Here is a 22,147-nt window from a genome sequence, read left to right on the forward strand (position 1 = left end):
CTTCGAACATGATGAAATGTTAAAGAATCGAGAATCCATGATAGAAAATACGAATCAACGAGCTTTTTAACACTGAACAATATCAGTGTCGCATACGATACTAATAATCTATTGAAAGCGCAATTGGTTAACCCAACTTTATTTCAATTAGGGACGTAAGAATGGAACGATCAAAATTTGGGGTGAGAGCGGAAAGGACAGAGATGATTTCTCGTGGCTCTTGTGCACGAACAGACAAGTACATGAACCAGAACGACTGATGCTCACGCAGATTATCGCCGGCGATAGCCTGGTACGTCTCGGGCAAAGGCTGCACGAGTGTCGAGCCGACTGGGGGATTCCCCAGCACTGCGGCTGCTCGTTGGTCGTTCAAACACCTGCGAACGAGTTTCTGCGAGGCCTGATCAAGGGTGACACAGTACCGGTTATGAACGGGAACGTGAAGCAGGAGGTGAAAGAGGAGAAGAAGGTGAACGAGTCGAACGGATCCTCGGAAAACAAGACCAATGGAGAGGACAAGAACTCGCCTTTGAACTGGCTGGCGGACGTCGCGCTGCAGAACCAGGACAAGAACGAGAGCGGCTCGAGCTCGGACTCTGACGAAGATCGGGACGGGAACTACTCGACGCTTCGCGAGCTCCTCATCCGACCGTCGCACAAATCGAACGGAAATGGGTCCAGGTCGAACTCGCCGACGAACAACGCAAGCAACGTCAACACTCCGACCGGAAACAACGGGCAGAACAACGTGACGAAGTCGGGCAAGAAGTCAAAGATGGATACTCTGGACGAAGTGATCTCAAGTGTGATCGAGCATAGCGTGAAAAAGGAGAGGGAAGGTGGACTGGACGATGAGAAGCCGCGGGAGTTGAAGCACTTTGTCAGGCGGTACAAGTGGACGCAGAAGGGTAGGGAACCGCTGCCGATTCGAATTATGACTTTGACCGAGAGTAAGAGTCTTTACCCAGACGTGCCACACTCGTGGCTCTGTGACGGCAAGCTGCTCAGGCTAAACGATCCGAACAACCCGAACAACTACAGAATATTTCAAGATCAGTGGAAGCGGGGACAACCGGTGATCGTATCGGACGTCTCCAAGTCCCTGGACATGAATCTCTGGCACCCGGACTCGTTCGCGAGAGACTTTGGCGATGAGAAGAACGATCTCATCAACTGCATGACCGGCAACCTGGTGCCGAATCAGCCGATGCGCAAGTTCTGGGAAGGGTTCGAGCACTTTTCCAAGAGACTGAAGGATGAAAGAGGGAACCCGATGTTGCTTAAGCTAAAGGACTGGCCACCCGGTGAGGACTTTGCCGAGCTGTTGCCTTCGAGGTTCGCCGATCTCATGAAGGTGCTGCCGCTGTCGGAGTACACCCATCGAAACGGCAGATTGAATTTAGCCAGTCGGTTGCCAGATTGCTTCGTCAGGCCTGATTTGGGTCCGAAAATGTACAACGCCTACGGGTCGGCCCTCCATCCGAACAAGGGCACGACCAACCTTCACCTGGACATCTCTGACGCGGTGAATGTGATGGTTTACGTGGGGATTCCGAAAGACTCTGACAACGACGAACACGTCAAAGGTATGTAAAAATTGTCTTGAAATTTCGCCGAATAATTCTGAATAGGTTCTCATACGTTTTTGGACATTGCAGAGGCACTGAGAGCGATAGACGAAGCAGGCTGTGATATCTTGACGAGGCGACGTGTCCGTGAACGAGGAGAAGCGCCCGGTGCTTTGTGGCATATCTACGCAGCCCGAGACGCCGATAAAATTCGAGATCTGTTGAACGCAGTGTCCTTGGAACGCGGGGCCCGTTTGGAACCCCATCACGACCCTATCCACGATCAGAGCTGTTATCTCGACGGACCGTTGCGGGAGCGTTTGTATCGCGAATACGGCGTCGAAGGGTAAATATACTCAGCTGATCGCGATTAGCGATACGGAGTAAAGAATGATCGTCAAATATTTAATATTAATATTTATCTTATTCTTTGCAGGTACGCTATCGTTCAGTGCCTAGGCGACGCAGTGTTCGTGCCAGCAGGCGCGCCGCACCAGGTCCGAAATCTTCACAATTGCATCAAAGTAGCGGAGGACTTCGTCTCGCCGGAGAACGTCTCACACTGCTTCCACCTGACACAGGAATTCCGGGCGTTATCGGACACACACACCAACCACGAGGACAAACTGCAGATCAAGAATATCATTTACCACGCCGTAAAGGATTCCCTGACCGTTTTATCGAACGTGAAGGAGGAGACTCTTGCCAAACCGAAGAGCAACAACGAGATCAAGAAGGAGGAGACGTAGCCCTAGGCCCCCTGTCGCGGTCGCAAGAGCCGTTGTTGATTAACTTTGTTCGACGAAAAAAATCTCACTGTTGCAGTGAGTGGAACTTGTTGCCGCCCCTCTGCGCTCTCCCGAAACGCGCGCTGCGTTGTAACATACACATTATATACATACATACGCGAATCGTAAATTCGGGAAAACGGGAGGATCCCCGATGATTCGCGAATCCTTCGAAGGAGAAGAAGAAAACCTGTACCGAGGTGCAAGAATTTGTTGTGATATTTGACGAGTAACTCAAAAGTTTGATTTAATGAGTATTGGCTGAGCCAATGGAGATGAGCGCGAGAATGCGTGACATGGAAAAGGAGTATTCGTTGTTTCATGTGAATGTCCTTTTTACATATATCTATGTGTAAATATATGTATGCAAATATATATCTATGTGTATAATACATGCATATATTTATACGTACATATAAATATATTTTTTTTTGTTTCCTTTCTCGAGTAAACGCGAGCTGGACGGACATGAAGTCCCCGGCGAGTATTTTGCATTGAAGCATTGGAGGCCGGTGACACAAACCGAGAATCGCGCACCGCGGCGTCCATTTACCAATTGTGATACCGGGAATGAGAACTTTGGATCATACATTATTTGTAATTACTTATATCGTGCCTGTATTCAATACATACTGTCTATATTATATAAAATGTAGATAATCGATTTTACTGTGTAATGAATTCTTACTATAGCAAGTAAACGAGAGGATTGTCTAGAGGTACCTTTGTGCAATTAGATGTCGAATTAACAGAAAAAAAAGATGGCGATACACACACCGCCCCGGAACGATTAGAAGGATCGTAAAAAGCAACATAGAAAAAGAAGAACGTACACCGTACGTTTCGAATAGATCAGTGATAATCGTCGATCCCGTGACCGTGCTCTCGTGATCTGGTGCTTTTGGTATATTCGATTGTATTAAAGACAACAAGGAGAGGATGAACGATGATATTTCGAACAAGCGCTTTGCCAAAACATGGCCGATATATGTTTCTCGCCTGCGATATTCTTGCGTGCCGGGCGATAATGGTCGCGCAAGAATTTAAACACTGCCTAATCCATTGTTCGCGTCAGTCCAGATAACAAATAAGGGAACTTCGGAATTTAATTGCGCGCGTCAAGTACGTTAATCTCTCTCTCGTTGCAGTGTTCGGCGCACCCGGGAACGATAAACACGGTGTTTCGGTTTTGTCTGTCCCTCCTCTTCGAAAAATATATCGGCTATAACGGGAGCAAAGTCCGCGTACGCGTTTCTTGCGCGACGAGAAAGGTTTGTATCGCTTGTCGTTTTTAAAACAGAGGCATCAGAAGCAAAAACGGAGGAAAAAAAAAAGAGTAACAAAAGATTGGAACGCTTAAAACGGAGAAACAAATTTTCGTCGATATTAATTATTATATTGTCCTCGTGACGACCGCAAGATCGAGAAACGCCCCTGTACAGACTCTATTAAATTTAATGTTTTTATAGATTGGATTTTGACGTTGTGACCCAGTGATGTGACCCAGTAACAAGGGTAGAGAGAAAACGGAAACAAATCGGGGAAAGAACCGTGAAATCTGTTATTTTTGTCAAATCACGCAATGATGAACCGTCTATCCGAATAGAACAGCGATATTCTAATTGTATTGTAATTAGTAAGCTAATAACTGTCGTAAACGTTATTTAACGCGAGGTGTAAAGGTGTAACACACAACTCTCGAAGTGCCAATGTTTTGAACGACGTGGACATTCTCGCGTGGTTCGCAAGCGAAGACAGAGAAGAAAAAGGAGAGAGAGAGGAACGAAAAACGGATTTTAGTCATGCAACAAAGCCGCAGATGACAGGGCTCAGTTCCTATCATTTTAAAACCGACGTTGTTCGCGTTCTTCACGTTCAGAAAAAGCTTGTCGGGTCTGACCTCGAAAGCCGTCTACCTCGGATGTTTTTGTTTTGCCGTTTTTTTTCGAACCTGGACCGTTCGCTCCCAACAACTATTCTAATCTAACGCTATACTCTCATTCACTTCTCGTATAATTTTACACTTCTACCGAGAAGTTGCAGCAGCAAAGCTGGGTCAATATTTGTGTTGAGCTCGAGGATGAAGATTATTTCCGATTTTCAGCTCAGTTGTGTCGAATGGTTTCAATTAAAAGGGGGAAGGCGAAGGCTTTTGAGAGCAGACACGCGCACGTAATTAAACCGTGACACGCTTATCGATCGTCGTACGATTTACACCACGGCTAAGTAATCTCGAGACCGAAACCTCGCGAGAGAGGGAAACCGAAGAGGAAAAAAAAACGAGGAAACCGATGAACAAATCACTGGAAAAATACCCTGGAGACCCGCAATTTCTTTGATCTCAACATTCGTCTAGCATACAACGACTTGATTAAAAGTAATATTTAACGAGTAAATTTTTAAATATCCTTAGTGTCGATAAGAGTAACGTTAATGTTAACGGGAATAATAAGTAAACGGGACAGATCAAGAAGAGGAAACCGGAGAAGTACCCTTTCATTGATTCACGAGTGTGTCGATAATGATAATGATGAAGATGATGATGATGATGATTATGGTAATGATGATGTTGATGCTGATGAAACGATGAACAATGATGATGATGATGGTGGTGATTATGATGATGATGATGATGATGATGTATAAAGTTATAGAGAGGATGAGAAAGAAGCATACTCTGTGTATTATTGCTGCAGACAAATTTATTATTTGCCCCTGGCCCCACTTTCCCCTCCCCAAAAAACCCGCTACGTGTATGTAAATACATTTATACATACATATATGTATACATATATACATATATAAATACGAAGAAGAAAACGTAGGATTTAAGGGAAACACACTCCACGAACATGGACAAACAGGAAGAAAAAAATCATACACTTTACACGCGTAGATAGATAGTTTATTATACCATTATTAATTATTATTAATTATTATCATTATTACGATTAATTATTACGGAGGAATATCGATATTTAAATGTTGCTGAACTACGCGGCGATGAGAAGAGCACGATTAAACGAACGAGAGCGAGAATATTGTAGTTTGTGTGCAAGCGAGAGAGAGAAAGTTTCGAAATGATTGTTTCTGTGTGTGTGTGTGTGCGTGCGAGCGTGTGTGACCGCAAGTGCGCGCGTATGTTGTTTTTTTGATCGAACTTCCGGAAGGATGCGCGAGAGAACAAGGGGCCGTGTATTGGGGGCGGAGTGGAACGGATGATCAGACAAATTGTACAGCCCTTAGCTCCTATCGAAATCTATCCACCCCCAAAAAGTCCCGCACCACCCCACCACCGGCTGCCCCCAGTCATAGCAATTATGAACCGCGGGCCGGCAGGTCTGAGTATAATTTTTTGTACTGTGTAAATGTAAGAACATACGTTTGAATAAGAAAAATGTTTATATTACAAAAAAAAACATCGACGGACCACCAATCAATCGACCGTATCCTCGTCGGCATGCGCCGGATCCTCTCGAAACCATGCGACATTGTTACAGAGGTGTCGGCTTCAGTTTTATTAGTCATTCAAACCTGAACCGAGTCGTACGAAAATCAAATACGCGACGATTAAATGGAATCGCGTAATCCTAGTGAGTCACGTTATCCACACCTCTGTACGCGTTCATTTCTCTATCATCTTTTCAGGTGCTTTGTTAACGAGGGCGCCGAAGCGATCTATGCATTTTTCAGAGGATCCAGGCCACGCGAACTTCGAAAGTTAATCTCATTATGGGACTTGTTGCTTCGAATCGACGCGGTAACTTGTTGCTCCTTGGCAAAGATTCAATAGCAATTTCTCACTTCTTTCACGGCTAGGTAGCAAGGTTTCCAGAGACGTTGCCGACCTTGCCGTTTAACGCGCGATGATACTTGGCGCCTCATAACACGGGACGACATGAACGAATTTCGAACGACACGCATATAAAGGTGTTTCTCAATATCGTATAAATAGTCGCGGGGGCGGAGAAGAGTGCTAGAAGCGACGCATCTAAAGTTAACGATGACGATAAGGAAAGAAGGAAGGGGCCGTCCGATGAGGAATCAGCTGGGACCAGTGGGAGTGGCTGTAACGTAAGAATGAGCAGAGGAAGAACTCGTTTTCCATTCATAGATCCCACTCGCGTCCACGGCGAAACTTTCTGATTCGAATTCGAGAAGCGTTATCCGTGGAAAAATGAGAAAGTGGACTTATTAATTCGCGAACGTAACCGAGTGCATCTAGGCACGTGTTCATAGACAGCGGCTTACGGTGCTCTAGGAGAGATACCTCTCCTATTAGGTCACATACCCCCCTTTTTTTCACGAAATCCTATGGGATCACGACAACGCGGCTATGGAGGCTTTTGACGATGGCTATACACTGTCAATGATAGCATATATCCGGCGTGAGGAGGACAGACAACAACCGATAAAACTGGTGTAAATCTGCAGCTAACTAATGACATATAGCGCGTGGCAGACCCAACTGCTTTCGAAACGACGATTACTCATCGCGTTCAGAATTCCCAAGCAAATGATAAATTAACCGAACAGAAAAATGTTTCTTTGTCGAAGCAGTCAGATAAATTAACTGGCAACCCATTCGCAGTGTCAATCTCATTAACCACGCCATCTTAATTTTAGAACGTTTATTTTTAACGCAACGCGAACGGTATGGCAAGATCTATTTTGTCCTTTCTAGGCTTTTTTCAATTTCCTATAAAGAAGCAGCAATGACCTGGCAAGAAATTTTTAGTTTTAAATGTCCTTATCGCGAGTACCTTAGGAAATAATATTAGCAGAAATAAAGACCCATTTGCTGCGGTTGTTGGTCCCAGTTAGGGCCAGTCATGCTTGTCAGGCTGAGACAAAGAGGCCACGACGAGTCATGAAATCATTTTTACCGGTAAATATGCACAAATCTCCACTTTTTTGAAATATCCACTCGGTTTTTAGCAGCAAGATATTAACTCTATAAGAAAATGTTCTTTCGTTAGAGATTTTTGGCCCAAACGGCTCCTGCGCCCATGATTCAAAGCCGAACTGGTTTACGTTATTTACACTGCTACAAAGAAACCGCGGCGAGTCGCCAAATAATTCTTACCGTTAAATATTCGAAAATTTCTACTCTTTCAAACCCTGTATCCCATTTTCGCTCGCATGTATCGTGCACATGTAAAAACGTAGTTTTTCTTGAAAGTTCTGGGTCCGACCGTCCCCTGAATTCATGCTTCCCGTCGGACGGTTCCCCCACCATCGTTCGAGAGATAAGGCCTATGGCGAGGTATGTCTGTCCAATCCCTACCACTCGGTAAAACTCCGTGACACCCCTTATGGATCAGGCAGTAGCGCGTGGTACAGTGTGTCACCTACACGGGTCGTGGAATCTGCGTTCAAGATGGCGCTGAACTTGTGTCGAGAAAGACGGCGATCGAGCGTCTGAACGGAGCGAGGAGAGAGAGAGGCACGGCATTCGTGTGTTCGCTATATCGTGGTGTCGAGCGTCGGACAATGAACGTGAGCCGGACCGATCTATCAGTCGACCAAGTGACTCGGACCGGCCGTCGATCGCTAGTACCCGCTTGAATACGCGAGTACCGGGAGCAGAAGGGAACAAGCGGGTCGTGGCACAAAATGTGGCAGTGGTTCGTGGGACTAGCCTCGAAAATAAATATCCGTTAGCGAGAGTGGTGCGCGGTTTTTTGTCGGTTATGTCAGTGCGCGTCAAGTCAAAATGGCAGCCACGTTAACCGTCGAGCAGGAACAGGTAAGGGCGACAGCGGTCGATCGATCCCTCCCGTCGGCTATCTGAAAACCGTTTTTGGTAATCGGTGAGACGGCCCGATCTTGGACGCATTCCGGACGTGTTTACGGCGAGTAATATAAACACGTAGTTCGTTTCCTCTCTATCTTTATCACTCCCTCATCCTTTTCTCTCTCCCACTCTCTCTGTCTCGCGCGCGCTATCTCTGTCTCCCTTTGTGTCTTTTTCTCTATCTATCTCTCTTCTCTCTGTGCGTTAATCTACGTGTCTCCGTCTCTGTCCGTCCGGTTCTTTGAATTCTCTCTGTTTCTCAGGAAAATTCGAACCGAAATTGCGGGACAATAGGAACCGGTATCCACTTAAACCGCTTCCGTGGATATCTCGCGACGATTATCCCATTCGAGACAAGCATACGTGATGCTTGTTGATTGCGCGCGACGGCCAGCGGATTTTCGTTCGTGCCTCTCGCGTGCGTACGTCGACGTTTGATCGTCCGACGGTTTCCCATTCAGCCAGACACTGTCATCGCAGGAATAACGTCGAAGCCGCGACCGTAACCGCATCCGCGCCCGTCGGTTCCTTGTGTCCCGTGTACCGGGAACTGGCTCGAGGAAACGAGCTCGTGATAAATTAATGCTGAAACGACGGACGAGCCCGAACACTCTTTTTTCCGTTCCGTAAACACCGTCGGAACCGGGGGAACCGCGGGAAAGAGAGACGGAGGACCGCTTCAAGAGGGAAATGAAAAATGCAAGAAAATCGATACGCGTCCGACGGCACGCGTACACTGCCGTTCAAAAGTACGCGGACGATGTTCAGTGATCCGTGAATACGGCCTTCTACAGAAAATTCGACGCTAAATTCTCCCGGGAAGCATCTTACCGGAGACCGTATTGCTTTTAACGTTTCAGTCACCGGAAGTTGTTTAAAAGTTGCGCTGCACTTAACGCCAAGTCTACCATGACAGGCTTTAACATTTTCTATTTGAGAATTGTCCGAGTCTCAGGGCGCTTCTACAAATTCTTTTTAATTATAACAGTGACAAAAATGCTCGTGAATCTCTCCATTTACAATCGCTGAAGTTTTAAATGTTCGCTTATAGTTTTCGTTGACAGTAACCTGAAAGATGATACTACCGTTCATGAAATTTCATTGCAACGGTCGCGATGATTTTATCATCGAATATTTGTCGTTAGAATAGGCAGAGAATTTACAGCGAGGTTAACGACTGCGTAGTTTTACGCGAACGACAGCGTTTTCCGTCGGCGATGTATCCCGTCGGCGACGAAGCCGGGCGTAATCGTGATCGTTCGTCGAAGCGACGGTACCGAGAGAGGGGAATTTAACCAAAGTATCGATTCGCGATATTAAGTTTCTTCTTGACCCTGGAGCGAACCTATCCATTTACCGTGGCCGCGGTCCCCGGCGAGCGTACTATGGCGGAAGTGGCCGGTGGGGAGGCAGTCGGCCACCGGAAGTCAGATCGGTACTCAGAGCATGTACACAAATCATTGACGAACGACTGTCGCGCGTTTCGAAAGCGTAGAAACGCCGTGAGACCGTTCGATCATTTTAAACACCCGTGGACAGACTTATTCGCGATTAATTAGCGGCGGAACCTCGAGAATGAATGCCTACTTCCGGCGATTGTTGATCGCACCGGTCGGCCACAGAAAAAAAAAAAGTAACGAACCTTTCTTCCATCTTTCTCGACCGTGCCTGCCTATTCCCAGCCCCTCTCCGGTGCCGGAATAAAATTGTAGCTTTCGACCGTCTGCTACCTGTCTGCTACCTCATGCTTTTTTTTGTTACCACGTTCCGAGGCTTCCCCGGAACACACCTGGTTTCTATCGCCGTTTTAAGCCAAGCTCAAAGGCTGGGACACGCGTCGCTGTACAGTCCTTTGCTGTTTCGTAAGAAAATATTGATTCGAGGAACTACCTTGCCCAATATTGATCTAAAACTAGCAGCCCCCCCGTTCAGCCGGCTCGATGATTGTCTCAAGAGCTAACGTGCATTGTGTTTCAATTTAAAGGCCACGAAAGAGTTTATAGAGGCAGTGAACAAGTGCCGGGCAGGCAGGAGGGCCGGTCCAGAGTCCTGGAGCACAGCAGTGAAGTTCTTAACGGCTAGGAAGTTCGAGGTAGCCAGAGCCTTAGCTTTGTACGAGCAACACGAAGCCACCAGGAGGCGAGAAGGTCTAGCCGATCTGCACCCTACTCAGGAACCGTTGCTCAGCGAATTACGCACAGGGAAATTTACAGTCCTGGTAAGACGACGACGCCGAGATCGATAGAGTACCCGCGAACCGTTTTTTTTTTCCGTAACGCCTATAATTAATCTGTTCCGTTTGCACGTTGAATTCCAGCCTTCCAGGGACGCAACAGGGGCGGCTATAGCGATCTTCACGGCGCATTTGCACCTTCCCCAGAACACCACGCACCAGACAACCCTGCAAGTGAGTAATCTATAACCGTTCCGAACCACGGCTGGCCCGATGCCGATGCAAATTAGACCGGCGACAAGAGAGTTTACAATTCCCATTTAGCATCGGCAAACACACAATGCACTTCAATACTGAATAATAAGGGATGATGCAACAAGTCGACGCCTAATGGCCGCTTTGTCACAAGACACCTCTAACAATGGAACTTTCTCTGTTGCGTCGCAGGGCGTTGTGTATCAATTGGACGCGGCACTCGAGAGCGCCGAGACCCAGAAGCATGGGCTGGTCTTCATCTACGATATGTCCGACAGCAAGTACCAGAACTTCGACTACGATCTCTCGCAGAAGATCCTCACCCTCTTGAAGGTGAGTACCGCATCCCAGCATTTCCGCAGCCGCAATCCTCTCTTCCGCGACCTCGTCACGCCGTTCTCGGTACGCAAGTCTCTCTGCGACTTCCGAGTCTACAGACCTATCCGAGAACTGCCTCGAACACAATCGACTTTCTCGGAAGCGTGAGCCTCGCTCGTATCATGCAACATCGTATCGGAACAACATATTCGCGCAATCGGCCCGTTAATTCGAGCGACCGCGATATTCTCGATCACCTGCTGCTACGCACGATGTCGTGTTCGAGACCCGACGCGCGTCCGTATTTGCCGGAGCCTCGTGAAACAAAAGGGGCTTTCGTCGCCCCGCCAATTGATCGCTCCAAATATGGGCCATTATCTTCGCGCAGGAAATTAAATCAACATCTTTGTCTTTTATTCCGACTGCGAACGAAATCAGGACGCGTAACGCACGCGTGCCGTCGGTGCGCGAAAGCGCTCCGAAACCCATAGAAATCGTTGGCGGAAAACGCGCGAGCGCGCGCGCCTGTGCACGCTGTTTTCTTTCTAATATCCACGTTCCGGTGAACGGGCTCGCTTTGACGGTGGATAAAGCGAGATCGAGGACGTTTATTATTTCTTCGAACGCTTCCTAGAATAGTCGGTGGCCACGAGTGTCGGTTCGATCGCGTCCGCGGATTATTTTCCGGATTACGCGTATCACGGAGGGATAGTTTCAGGGGCACGATCCACTCAGAAATCATCGATCGGTCCCCGGCCCCCACAGCGATACGCCGTTCGAAGACACCGTGTATAATGGAGGGTTAGGGGCACGTAAAGTGATTCCGGAGCGTCTCGTGCATGGTGGGGTGCATCTCAAAGAACAGGAAAGCTTTAAGGGGGTTGTTCACGCTCGACGAAAACCTCTGGGCTGCAATTGCCCAGTGAGCCGCGGCGGCAATGGGCTCGCCAAGGGTGTCTCAAAGGTTTCGCCGGAATGACTCAATTATGGGGTACTTACGACCACTATTTATAACGAGGTGTTTGCGTCACCGCGCCCGTCTCCACGATAAAAATACTGTCTCCGCGTTTAGCTGGTTGTTTACCAGGAAGCTCGTGCAACCGAGCCTCGCTTTTCCTGCTGGAGAGCCCTGCGCCGATCCCGTCACCTCCGGGAAACAGTGTCTGCGGAAAGGGAAACGACGCCGCGACGCTTCTGTTCCGATGCTTTCCACCTCGCATAATAGCGCGCCGATACTCTTTCGGTTCCGCTCTATTATTCGCATTTATGCCGCGCGATCGCTGCTACCCACGTAACAGGCCAGCGACTGAAAACTTCCACGACGATGAAACTCCGCTCTTTTCACCGGCCACCTGATTGATAAATTGCCGTCTGAATCGCGACCGCCCGCTCGGATACCCGCTTTCTCGGTATTTCCACGTCAGTGGAATTCGCCTTCGCCGACAACTATCCGCTGATCGAGCGATTTCCATCGGTGCAACTTTTTCGACTGCGTTAGTAGATCCGGACGACCATGCTTGGACAAAACGCGTGCCAGTACCAGGACCGCCGTTCATAATAAATCGTTACCCGTTACTCGCCGCGATTTACTGTTCATTAGCGCTTCTTGCTTGTTAACCCTTTCGATTGTAATCGGTGGACTACGGATTTCATGCGTTCATGGTGGAAAAAGGATGCGTGAAATTGCGAAGACTGTGTAAAGACTCGAATAAACTGATTTGTGTACTGATTCGAGATTATTAAAATTATTAGAGGATGAAATCGAATTGTACTTGGCTTTTGTTTTTCTGTTTGCAATCGATGCGTATATTGTAATAATATATCGGCATTAGGAAAGTAGAATCTCATTTTCATTTCGCAATATCTATATTTGGTGGATTACGTGTAACCTTGACACGCTGTTAGCGCGGCAAGGGGTTAATCTTTTTAGCCGCCATGCTCAGAAATAAATGTGTTCTGTTTCCGTGTATAATCGCGGCCTACTGAACAAGTTTTATTTATCTCCCGCGTGGGCAGCAGACTTGTTCATAAATTATTATTTTAGGACGCGTCTGCGTAGGCAGACAAGGGATAAACGTTTTACTATTCTATGTATAATCCGTACGACGAGACGAGTCAACGAGTGCGAACAATTGCACGACGAACTCTATCGAACTTGAGTTCAACAGTCGATCGCAAACCGGTGATTCTAATTTTTTTTAAATAATTTCCAGTTGTTATTCTTATTGCAATAAATTCGAATAAATCGAGTTTTAATAGTATATGTATATTTAGGAAGCGATGAAGTTAACGCTTTATTTAATGGCATATTTCTGATAGTTCCCTTATAAACGACAGTTAACAATTCTTTAAAAAAACTGTTTGGAACGATAATAATCCATCCGATTATTCAGATTAATATAATTTAACATTCTTGACATTGTTATTTCAAAGAATAAGTATCGAAATTTTCTTAGACACATTGAGAAGCCTATCATCAATCAGTATAATAAATATTAACCCTTTGCAGTCGAATGGCGACTCTTAGGCACCTCCAAAAATTATCATGCTACGTTTTAAAATAATCTTTATCAAATTTACTAACATTTGAAAAATTGTTAAGAGTTATTATCTGTTACGTAAGTTATAAAATTCAATTTTATAATGTATAAAATGCTCCAGGTTATTTAAAATGGAAACACTGTATGTCTGAAGAAATATTTTTTATTCCTAGTTAAATGGCTCCGACTGCAAAGGGTTAACTTTCGAATTTCAGTTTCCACAGATCGAGTTGCTTAAACTTCTTAGCAATTTTATGAAGTCGATTTGCGACACTTTTGCGCGAAACCCGCCACGATTTGTTCGCATTCGCATCCCGGTAACGCCGGCCGGCCTTCGCGTAAATTGTTGATAAAAAGGAAAAACCTGGCTCGCGCGCACGGGCGCATCCCAGTTTATCGGAGGCACTTGTGAAGCATCGCTCGAGAAAGGCGAGTTTCGCCTCTAAAAAAAGGCGTCCGTCGTCCTTGGAATCAATAGTCTTCCCGGAGGCAGAGTCCCGGCGGCGATGTGTCTCCTATTTTCGAAAAATCGATTTTTCGAGCGGCGGTCGGAGCCAGGTGCACGCACCGCACGGCCCGACAACATCCCCTTAAATCTTGTTCGAGTAAAGCCGGGCGCAGGGGTTGCTCTGGTCGGTTAGGGGTTGCTTGCCCGTCACCCCCGGTAAGTGTCTCGTTGAGAGACCCTGGTCGCGATACGTCACCGAACACACACAGGATCGCGAACCCCGCCGGGCAGAAAGAAATTTCACATAAGGGATGTTGGAAGCAGCGGGCGAGTGGCGGCGAAAAGAAGGGGTCGGTTGGCGCGCATGCGTTCGTACGCAGGAGAGCATCGCGACGCTCGCGGTCAGTAATCATCGTGACCCCTTTGCGGCGTTATCGCGGACGGATCGAGAGAGCGAGAAAGAACGAGAGTCGCAGTCGTCCGATTTCTTTTCTCGGCGGCCACACCGGTGCTCTCTCGTCCCTATTCCGAGCCTGATTTTCACCTGGTTCTCGCGCGTCTCCTCGTCGCGGGCCGCGGGAGTTGGTCGTCGCGCGATGTACGACGGACACGCGTCACCGTCGTCGACGTCCGTTCGATCCGTGTCAAGCGTGCGAGCTCGGTTACGCTAATTCCGCGGTATCGATTGACTGACCGAGTGCCGGCAGTGATTTTTCGATCGCATCGACGCCCCCGATAAGCCCGAGCTCTCCCGACCCGGGACTGATCCCAGTGCTAGTGACTACGACTTGGACTTGGCCGAACCCGAGTGATCGATGCCTGATCGACAAGTACTCGGCCCGGTGCATCCACGTAACAGAACGCTCTAATCTATCGATTCACCGTGTCTCCCAGCCCGCTATCTGTCCGGATGACCGAATCTGCTCTGCTGATTGCCCCGCATCTGTAACGGGCTCGACGACCCCGGCCTAAAACCCAACAGGGAATTATCGGATCGGAGACCTTTTCTTCGCTACTCGCTACTGCTGCTGCTGCTGCTGCTGGCTTGGCTGGTTTCCGACGTAACGGGGTTTGTGTGCTTAAGATCGTGGAGATGTAGTGGCGTGCTGCTGACGTCGTTGCCGTTACGGTTACTTCCGCCCTCTATACACACCACGAGAGAGGGTACGGAGGGTTAAGTTCTCGTGCCTGCTGCATTTTGCATGCTCCACATCGGAAAACATTTTTCTTCACCTACTCCACCCCACCTTCTCTCTCTCTCTCGCTCGCTCTCTCTCTCCCTTTACCTCTCTATCGTTCTCTCTCTCTCTCTCTCTTTCTTTCCTTCTCGTCATTGTCCTCGAGACTTTTTCCGTTGACCTCAAAATTTCATTGTGCGCCGTTTCGTCGACTGAATTATTCCCCCGGCCATTTACCAGCTGGTTCTTATTAATCCTTCCGAACTCGGTGGCTAGCTGGTCTCTAATGCTACGTGTCTCGGCAACGACAGACCTGTCCGCGCATTAAACGTGCATAGAGACCGCGGACCACCTCCTCGCAGTTGGCACTAGCTCCCGGCTTATAAACTCCGGTGTGCTATTATTGCAACGTCTTTGAAAGGTCGCTCCGTTTCGAAAATAAATTATGCAGTCACCTGAACCGATCGCTTTTTAATACCGCAACGCCTCATTTTTTTTCTCTCTCTCCTCTCCTCTCCTCTCTCCTCTCTCTCTCTCTCTCTCTCCCTCTCCTCTTCCTCCGCGCTGCACCGCATCGCCGGATGTGCGGTGCGTACGTCGCTCGAGGAAGACACATTCGCCGCACACCACCTCGAGCATGCTCCTCGTCGCATTGTGTGAACGTGTTAGTGTCGCATTAGTGTCGATTACTTCGCGTTTTCCGTTGCCGGCTTTGTTCGAACCTCGGGAAACGGGTGGTTCTCTTGCCGCGAGAACGGTCGGCGGTCCTTCTATCATCCCTCGGCCGTGTCCTCGAAGTGCGTGCCCGATTCCCTGGCAATTCGTACGGCAGAAGTTGGTCAGGTCGACGAGTCGATGGTGTTCTTGAATTTTTCGTTCGAGGCGGACCGCCGCGGTCCAAGGATTAATAGAGTTTGCCAAGCGTCTATCTGGCACCTGAAATAGCGGTCAAGTGCAGTTGTTGTACGGGTCCCGAGCAGTTGGACGCGGGACGCACGATGATCCCCGTGCCGGAGCACCGGCAGTTGGTAGTACGAGCCTCGTTTGCATAGCGGACTATTTGGTTTTGCAGGGCGGCTACCCGGCGAAGCTGAAGAAGGTGTTAATCGTGACCGCGCCGCTCTGGTTCAAGGCGCCGTTCAAGATCCTGCGGCTGTTCGTCCGCGAGAAACTGAGGGACAGAGTGTTCACCGTATCGATTCCCCAATTAACGTTACACATCCCACGGGAATCATTACCGCACCGGTTGGAGGGCACCTTGGAGGTACAGCATGAGGCATGGTTGCTCCACTGTCTTAAATCCATGACAAACAGAGGCGGGGGTGAACTTCGCGAGGTCAGTGTCGTCCGTTAAACTCGCAAGCTGATTGCCAAATTCTTGGGTGAAACCGAACCAATCGTCGTCACGTGAATTTCCATGAATTTAACGGTCGCGATTATTTTTGGAGCCGCGGTTCGTTTCGCGGGCTGCTAATCGATTTAGCAGAATGACCGCCTCAATTAGCTTAGAGTTCAAGATGTCTCCGACGAAGCGAGCGAATTAGAGGCTCTTTAGGCACAGCGGGCTCCATGAAAAAGCTACTCTCTGGAGGTCCGCGAGGCTCTCGGAGACTTTAAGGGTCTCAAAAGAGAGACCTCTACTTGTGCGCGGACAAAAAGGTAGCAAGGTCGCCGCAGAGAAAAGTAGCTCTTTCCTGGAGGTAAAACGGTTGCAACTTGTTTTGGTAAATGGTTTTCGGGTGAAAAGCATTTTCGGAGATTGTTGGAGGCTCGGTTCGGCAATCAGCGGTGTAGGGCACGCTGCGAAAAGGTCATGGAATCATTGGAACGCGAACTTTTCCATGCACAGGATACCCCCAGAGTGGGTAGTCCGCTTTCGCCCACATCGAAAAACCACACGGCCGCCCAGAATCCGAATGGCACCACGGTCAGTAGCTCGACTAGTCCTATAATCGATAAGAGCAAGGTGAAAAATGGTATCTCGAACATCGGGGACATCGAGATCACGAATGGTGACGTCTGGATGGGAACCGATGAGGCGCCGTCACCAGTGCAACCGCCGTCCTCAGCTAGCTCAGGGTTCAGCGATGACGACAGCCTCCACGGGGACCTCGGGCTTCAGGCAGTCAGTATGGAGCAGCTCATCGAGGACATCCATTCGAGGGGACGCGCCGGCCTGATAGCGGAGTACGCAGATATCAAGCAGAGACCGCCGGAGGGCTCCTTCAACAACGCCAAGTACGTCGCTTTCGCCGAGACCTCTTTTCAGAGACTAGACCCGACTCCTTTCCAAATATTCTGGTTTTATCAAGCGGCTCGTAACGTTTCAGACTGAGACAAAACCAATCGAAGAACCGGTACACGGACGTGCTCTGTTACGACCACAGTAGAGTGTGCCTGTCCCAGATAGACGGAGACTCCACCTCCGATTACATAAACGCGAATTTCGTCGACGGCTACAAGCAGAAGAATGCGTTCATCAGCACGCAGGGTCCCCTCCTGAAGACCTGCGGCGATTTCTGGAGGATGGTCTGGGAACAGCAAACGCTGGTCGTTGTTATGACTACTAGGTAACTATTAGAGTAATCCGTGCTCTCCGCTTTAATAATACGAGGCGTTTTGCGTACTTTTGCGTGATCCGAAATTCCGAACAGTTGGTTCCACTGTGATCGCGTCTTTGTTTCAGAGTGGTGGAGCGGGGACGTACGAAGTGCGCACAGTATTGGGGCCCGGTACCCGGCGACGAGGTACAAGCAGGTGGTTTCACGGTAACCACGTTGGAAGTCAACGTCAATCCCGATTACACGATATCTATGTTGCTCCTGACAAATAACAAGGTACATACACCGCTGACGGATGTTGCCAAATACAGTACTATAGTGTCAACGCAGCCGGACGACGAGAATGCAAAATATGTTATCATTTCAGACTGATGAGGCAAGAGAGGTTTGCCATATGCTGTACACAGCGTGGCCGGATTATGGCGTTCCACAGTCGGCCAGAGCTCTGCTACAGTTTCTAGCCTTAGTAAGACAACAACAAAACAAATTACTCGCGTACAGAGGGGACACATGGGCTGGACATCCGCGTGGGCCTCCCATAGTCGTTCACTGCAGCGCCGGAATAGGAAGGACAGGTAATGCGAGTTGTCCGATCGGTGGACTAGGGATCTCTGTGTGGATTGAAAATTGCTAGACGTATGCGTCAAGCAACGAGTTTAGTTTAATAATTTCAAACCGACGCATCGACATTCTTTTAATATGTTCGTCACCTTTCAGCTGGCACGCCTTCGTTAGTAATAATTGATCGAACACCGTCGAGGGGTTCGGGGATGCAATGAAACATTGTTGTAATTTGTGCGCAGGAACGTTCTGCACGTTGGATATTTGCATATCGCGACTAGAGGACACCGGGACCGTGGACATCCGTGGCACGGTGGAGAAAATCCGAGCACAGAGGGCCTACAGTATTCAAATGCCAGACCAATACGTCTTCTGCCATCGTGCTCTGGCAGAATACGCACTCTCCAGGGGGATGCTTAGTCCGCAACATCTCGCTATGTTACCTCCACCCATAGAAGTGGATTCCGACTAGAGGATAAACGCTCTATTATCATGTACCAGAGATTGATGTTCTTCCCGAGTATGCGTAATAGTTCTCCTTCACATAGCCTATCTCTAGCTTAAATAACTGAAAGTTATTTTTTGCTATCATCTCCATCGATGTAATATTTCCGATTTCTACTCTTACGTTAGGCTACGAAATACCGAATCTATAGGGGTATCCCGACAGTGGAAACTAGACTTTTTTCAAGGCCAAATCCGTGAACCCAGGAATCCTCGATATTTCTGCGTGCGCGAATATTTTAAAAACAATGGAATCCGTATAAACGACAAGAAACGATAGGGTATAGAAGATATGAACGGGATTATTCAGTGTCGATTAAACAAACGGTGCGCCGTGGACACCGATGTTAGAGGAATTAACGTTGAAACGAAGATGGCTGTCCATTGGATACCGCCGATTCTACCTTTAACCCTCTCATATGTAAATTTTATTGTACATTCTGAGAAGATGATTGCGAATTTATTAGAGACGCTCTGAGAAATGCCTCAACCTTGTAAACATTCCATTTAAGAAAGATAAAAAAGAAAAAGAGAAAACAACAAGTACTATGTCAATTAAATGAAATATATACGTATTTATATATATATATATAAAAATACATATATATAAATATATTATATAGAACGGATACGAGTTGTCCTGTTTCATAGATTTTCAACGATGCCTCTATTAATCTCTCTGTTGATGCGTTTCGCGTTCAAGCGATTGTCGAAGAGCATAGCGCATCGAACCGCCACCAGCGAAAGGGTTTGAAAATTAGCGTTGCTTCCGTTCTAGAACCGTGAAAGCTTTGTTACGTGTCTGTGGCGGTGCACAGCGTACGCATACTATTCATTCTGGACACGGTCGATCTGCATTCTCTATTAACGACGCCCAGCTGCATTTTATTTTACAAGTCCGTACGAGCTCTTACGCGACTCGACGATTGTACTCGTTGCAACGTTTCGTTCGCTCCTCGCCGTGGACCGCGGGCTGAGTTCTGATAAAATATTCCATTGGTTAATTTATGAAACGAACGATGAATCAGAATTTCATTCCACCGAAATCTCCGAGAACTCGACACAGTCGAATCCTCGTCGATCGACGTCGAAAGTGTTTCCACCACACTGGGATATTTTACGGAATAACTCGACCCTCGACTAAAAGCGAGGAAAACGTGATTCGTGGTCGGTTACGCGCTTCCGGGCCACGCCCGGCCCCTGAATTTACGCCAAGTACAAAGCTCGTAACGATAGATTGTTGTAGAATCTTTATATGAGAGGGTTAAAAGCCGGCGAGCCTCATTCGAGGCGATCGATTGAGCTCGAAACTTCGACCATTTCAAAGACGACATTCGCAGAGAACACCGATGTTACGAGAGAGGTTTCTGGTATTTAAAACGGGGAGAATGTGATGTTTTATCGGTGTCCAAAATGGGATAGTCGCATGTGTTTCTGAGAATCCTTTAATATTATCATTATTATTAATTATTATTACTATAAACGTGTTACGACGTACGGCCTTCGTCGTGCGGAAAATAAATAATAACCGACACGATCGTGTTGATAGACAGTTTTTTGGGTGACCAAAGATTATCTACTAAAAACCATCTCAGAACAATTGAGGTAGAAGTAAAGCTCGAACGCGCGGAAACTAAATTTCGCTGACGAGGATGTTGCAATGGCGGCCATCGACCTCGTCTAAACTGACGGTGTCTCACCGAAATAATGCAAGCCGGTCTCACTATGTATTAAAATTGTAAGCGAAAGAGAGAGAGAGAGAAAAAGAGATGAGAGTTTATAGAAATCAGTGTAAGGGATATTTTCGCAGATTTATTTTTGCTGAAAGCTCGCCGATAGTGGTTTGATCGAGCTCGGTGGTCGCGGTGCTTCTCGCGAAAGTGACAATTTCGCGGAACGATTCCTTTCGCAGGGATTGGCCAATCAGGGATCATTATAGTTATATTACAAGTACGCTCCGTTCGACGAAACGAGGAGATCGGCGTTAAACGTTTTGAACGGCTGTATCGATGACAAGATCATTGACTAGTTTTACCTCGAGAATCAAACGGAGATGCAGTCGCCTCGGCGAGCAAGTTAATAAAATTAGGAATTCACCTGCGAAACGGGAAGCATTGTAGCGAGCTGTTTAAGTCGACAGAAATTTTCCAAATGTAACAGTAATATCACTTGAAACATTCGAGTTTTCTACGAGAGTAGTTCGAAGTTAACTTGTCTCTCGAGGTGCCGACTGTACAAGTCGTTTAAAGTTCTTAGCGGAATGACGTTTGCTGATTCGAAGTTTACGTTCTTCCATGAAAGCCTTCTAATGTACGCGAGGGAGAGAGAGAAAGAGAGAGAGAAAGCAAGATTACATAGGGGTGAGATGTGATTTCTAATTTAAGGCTTTTACCGAGTGACCTCTGATCAGAGAACCACTTGCGTTGACAATGTCAGGGTTGCGCGTTGTGCACTACCCTTAGCTTCCCGCAACTTATTTTTCGTTGTACGCGTTGTTCTCGATCACTCGGCGGCTTTACAGCACCTGTCGTTAGCTTTACGGATGTCACTTATCGATACAACCGCTGTTTTACATGCGAAAAAGACACAATTTAAAGGAAAATTCAGTTCTCAATCGGCCGATGAAGATACATTAAAGCAGTAACACAGCTTCCGATTTGAAAACTGCGATGTGGATTGCGGACTCGTACGCGTTTCAGAACAGAGTCTCGAAAAATCAGTAAAGTTCCGTAGACTTTAACGCGGCTGTGCGTACCAGAAAACAGTTGAAATTGTTACCGTCGGATATGGTCCTCCACCGTTGTAAATTCGCATGAAAGATTGCGGTTCGTAGATCATGGTGTCGCGAACAGTTCCGCGAAAAGCAGTGCCCGCACAAAGTTCCGCCGTAGAGCATTTTATTGAGCGATCCGAGTACCGTAAACTATCGAATGAATGAGTGTTGAAACTGTCCGATTTCCAGCCACCCAATGTCTGATTATCTGTTTGTTCAATGTGTGTCGAATAGTTGTGAAAGAGAGAATGAGAGCGAGAGAAAATTGCGACGCTGGATCGTTGTTGGGACGACAATATGGCGTCGCGACAGTGTTCCCCGCGCCTGTGCGACCGTTAACGACAACCTAGGCACGATTATGTGATAGCCGATTAGAAAACTTTGATTCCTTTCGTTTCACCGATTTGTAATCCTTTCATTAGAACCCGCGGTTCTATCTTAATTATCTCGGATTCTATTCGATTTGCCATAAACGACGTTGAGCGACGCGATTGTTCTCGCTGGGGAATGCAAGCGTCGGGCAAAAACGTTTGTCTCCGATCGAAAATGGAAAAAAAGAAATCTTCTCTCCATTGACCGTGCAACCAAAGTTCGTATCGATCAAGAACGATTATTAGTTTCCGATTAATAGTCTCGAACAGAGTTTCTCCGAAAAATTTAGAAATTTCCCGCGGATTTCCAGC

At 47.5% G+C, this 22,147-nt stretch overlaps 2 protein-coding genes across 2 annotated transcripts in view; both read left to right on the forward strand.

Annotated features, from left to right (window-relative positions):
* The window catches only part of Kdm3 (Lysine demethylase 3), a 222,062-nt gene extending 216,980 nt beyond the window's left edge, over positions 1-5,082 (forward strand). Inside the window, exons 11-13 of the mRNA XM_078182497.1 lie at positions 152-1,586; positions 1,659-1,914; positions 2,005-5,082. Coding sequence (XP_078038623.1) covers positions 152-1,586; positions 1,659-1,914; positions 2,005-2,317 — 2,004 coding nt within the window. The 3' untranslated portion in view covers positions 2,318-5,082. The remainder of the gene's footprint in view (positions 1-151; positions 1,587-1,658; positions 1,915-2,004) is intronic.
* A 2,579-nt stretch (positions 5,083-7,661) lies between these two features.
* Ptpmeg2 (Protein tyrosine phosphatase Meg2) lies at positions 7,662-20,461 on the forward strand. Its single transcript, XM_078182742.1, has 10 exons — positions 7,662-8,105; positions 10,138-10,371; positions 10,471-10,560; positions 10,774-10,914; positions 16,138-16,401; positions 16,915-17,303; positions 17,396-17,635; positions 17,752-17,902; positions 17,994-18,201; positions 18,430-20,461. The coding sequence occupies exons 1-10, from the start codon at positions 8,073-8,075 to the stop codon at positions 18,657-18,659; spliced, it is 1,980 nt and encodes a 659-aa protein (XP_078038868.1). The 5' UTR covers positions 7,662-8,072; the 3' UTR covers positions 18,660-20,461.
* The last annotated feature ends 1,686 nt before the right edge of the window (positions 20,462-22,147 follow it).

The sequence above is a fragment of the Augochlora pura genome, chromosome 6, assembly GCF_028453695.1.
Source record: "Augochlora pura isolate Apur16 chromosome 6, APUR_v2.2.1, whole genome shotgun sequence".
NCBI lineage: Eukaryota > Metazoa > Arthropoda > Insecta > Hymenoptera > Halictidae > Augochlora > Augochlora pura.

Bases quoted from the DNA above. Each gene is read 5' to 3' on its own strand.
- Ptpmeg2 (XM_078182742.1), top strand. From the start codon at position 8,073: ATGGCAGCCACGTTAACCGTCGAGCAGGAACAG. The intron at 16,402-16,914 runs GTCAGTGTCGTC...TTCCATGCACAG, and splicing joins GCGGGGGTGAACTTCGCGAG to GATACCCCCAGAGTGGGTAG. The intron at 17,636-17,751 runs GTAACTATTAGA...TCTTTGTTTCAG, and splicing joins GTCGTTGTTATGACTACTAG to AGTGGTGGAGCGGGGACGTA.